The following is a 3,114-nucleotide window of genomic DNA, read 5'->3' as shown; positions in this document are numbered from 1 at the left end:
GTGATGTTTGAGACCAGTTTCTGTTCTTCAGTCAGGACTTCATCCCAGACTTCCCCTATGAACCAGAGTCCTTTGACGAGGAACTGTTGAGGTAGGGGGCAGACCTGGGGCAGACCTGGGGCAGACCTGGGGCAGATGTAGGACTTGGTCCTCTAGTTCCTCAGTCTCACCTCCCTATCACCCCCTAGTCCCCCCACACACACACACACACACACTCTCCCGTCTGTGCCTTATTGACCAGGTTTTATCAGCTTTCTTGACCCTCACCTTTGAATGAGGACACATGTGGTCAAAGTGTGTACTGCAGCTCCACGGTCCAGAACCTCGGACCGACTCTGAGCCGGGTGCTAGCGTGGACGCAGTAACGGCCACGTTTCAGATGTTGACGTAGCCGGTCTACGACAACACAACAACGAAACGCCATTAACCCCAATGGCCCCGCCCACGACTGCAGTGGTTGTCATGGTTGCTGTTGTCATGGTGATGTGCAGATACAGCCGTGGAATGGACCGACGAGATTACTACAGCCGCTCCAGATCGGCCGACCAGCGAGCCATGGCCGACCGACCCGTCTACACCCGCTCACACTCCACGGATCGCGCCGACTCCGCCCACGTGAGGTCCGGACACTCTGCCCCGCCCTCACCTGGCCGCACGAGGTGACCGACCGCCGACCGACCTGAAACCCGGTTCAGGCTGCTTCCTGTGACATCACTCACTAACTTCCTGTTTCAGTTTGTCCTCAGTTGCATGGTTTGTGTTCTGCTGAAGATGAAGGTTTTGTTGTTTTGGTTTGTTTTGTTTTTTCCTGGTCTGGACCAGTGAACTCATCTGTGGTTTGGCTCCTTGAATCTTTTTCTTTTGCTCATTACGTCCCGGTGATCTGTGGTTGAATCCAACACTGCTTTAGAGTCGGGGGGGTGGGGGAGGAGGGACCCCTCCCACTCTGATGTTCTCTGGACTTAAATATCTGGGCCGCTGGTTTGGATTCAGCCTAGAAATCACCCTTCAGTCAGATTACTTTAGCATTAGCTTATAGCATGAGCAGAAACACTAACTAAACCTGAACCAGTGAATTCTGACTCTGACAACTTGTCTCTTCACCTGGTCCAACAGGGCCAATCTTCAGGGCGGGTCCACACAGACCAGTCCGTCAGGAACGCCCGTCCTGAACCGCCAAGGACGTCAACTGCCCGTCGTTCCACGTAAAGGAGTTTTGGACAGAAGTATGTATGTCTGCTGGCTGCGTTGACATGATCTTGACCAGCAGGGGTCACTGTTAAACTAGTTCTTTGCTGATCTTTTAGCTTCTGTCTTGCAACCTTTTAACTTTTATTCCACTTTTAGCTGGGTTTTTTTTTCAGTTCTGCTATTGCTAATCCATGTTTGCTGCCTATTGGCTAATATTTTGCTTGTGGCTAATTTCTAGCTAAACCTGAGCTATTACATCATTTTAACCTTTTCGTTATTTCTTCCGACAGTTCTGAGTAGTAGCCTGCAGTTAGTTATCTGTGAGCTAACGTGTAAGGTGTTGTTTCTCACCTCCAGGTTATTTTTTTGATAGCCTTTAGCTTAGGCTAGGCTTAGCTTTAGCTTAGGCTGCTCTTATAGATGTGTTGGAGAAACAGTAGTTGAGGTTCAGTCTTGTCACAGTCGGTTGATGTGTTGGAGAAACAGAAGTTGAGGTTCAGTCTTGTCACAGTCGGGCCTGTGTTTCAGATGGAGAACCCTGGAACACCGTGTCCTCAGGTACCGATTGTGTCCTGGTAATACCCCAGGTTTAAATTAGCCTCACCTTTAGCTCCGTTAGCCTCGAAATTATATGTTGTCATCGTTGTAACTGTTGGTTGTCACTGGAGTGGACTAGATGAAGCACTGGTCCACATCAGTGGTTCTTGTACTAGTACAGTACCTGACCCGTACCAGTCTGACCCGGTCTGGTTACGTCGGCTCACCTGGTGGACTAGATCAGAGAGGACGGTTTTCAGTCCAGATTTCTGACCCTACAGTACGTTGTTGGTACCACCTGCTGGTTGACTTTAGTAGTCGCCATCTTGAATCTGACCAGTCTCTGTAGGTCAGTCAGTATCATCCCTGCTGTCTGTCCATCACATCTGTCTGTGTGTGTGAGGGGGGGGAGTGGGCGGGGTCGGGTCTGTTGTCCATCATCATCTCTGTTTTTTTTATTTGTATCGTCTTCCATTGTCAGTCTTGGCCTCGTCAATCACAGCAGCCCCGCCCACAACCCCGCCCCCTACCCACAATCCTCCTGTCAATCAACAACCAACTCCACTGATACGGATTCAGGCTCCGCCTACAAATGGATCTGTCCAATTAAATCCACCTGTATGTGGACCTGGACCAGTATCAGGACCAGGACCTTCATCAGGACCTGGACCTGGACCAGTATCAGGACCTGGACCTGGACCTGGACTTTCATCAGGACCTGGACCTGGACCTTCATCAGAACCTGGACCTTCATCAGGACCTGGACTTTCATCAGGACCTGGACCTGGACCTTCATCAGAACCTGGACCTTCATCAGGACCTGGACCTGGACCAGTATCAGGACCTGGACCTGGACCTGGACTTTCATCAGGACCTGGACCTGGACCTTCATCAGAACCTGGACCTTCATCAGGACCTGGACCTGGACTTTCATCAGGACCTGGACCTTCATCAGGACCTGGACCTGGGCCTGTATTTGCCCCCGCAGACCCGATGACCTCACTTCCTGTCCCAGTCCAACAGTCAGCTCCTGCAGTGACCTCAGCCGCAGTCGTCCAATCACAACAGCTCGTTGAAGCAGCTCCACCCCCTGAATTGACGCCCCCCTCTCCTGCCCCCTCCCCTGCCCCCCCTCCACAGACTCCAGGTGTGTAAATGAGCGGTCATTCTTGGTCATCATTCATCCATTCGTTCATCTGTCCAATCACGTGTTCATCTTTGTTACGTCCTGTGATGTCATCGTACCTCTGTCAGATCCAGATCGGCGATCAGCGACACCTGGAGGAACCAGAAAAGGCAAGTCAGAATAAAGTCTTAAAGTCTGATCAGGTGTCGACGATATGAAGCAGATAAATGGGTGGGTGGGGGTCCAGTTGTGGGTCCAGG

At 51.4% G+C, this 3,114-nt stretch overlaps 1 protein-coding gene across 1 annotated transcript in view; it reads left to right on the top strand.

The window, feature by feature from the left end:
- The window catches only part of LOC103393799 (regulating synaptic membrane exocytosis protein 2-like), a 28,752-nt gene that overhangs the window by 21,308 nt on the left and 4,330 nt on the right, over positions 1-3,114 (top strand). The window contains 5 exon segments of the mRNA XM_025065327.1: positions 32-91; positions 1,117-1,226; positions 2,210-2,562; positions 2,665-2,875; positions 2,983-3,024. Coding sequence (XP_024921095.1) covers positions 32-91; positions 1,117-1,226; positions 2,210-2,562; positions 2,665-2,875; positions 2,983-3,024 — 776 coding nt within the window.

The sequence above is a fragment of the Cynoglossus semilaevis genome, chromosome 18 (assembly GCF_000523025.1).
Source record: "Cynoglossus semilaevis isolate Cse_v1.0 chromosome 18, Cse_v1.0, whole genome shotgun sequence".
Classification (NCBI taxonomy): Eukaryota; Metazoa; Chordata; class Actinopteri; order Pleuronectiformes; family Cynoglossidae; genus Cynoglossus; species Cynoglossus semilaevis.
The sequence above is the reverse complement of the archived record's forward strand: the minus strand, read 5'-3'. Positions and strand labels throughout refer to the sequence as shown.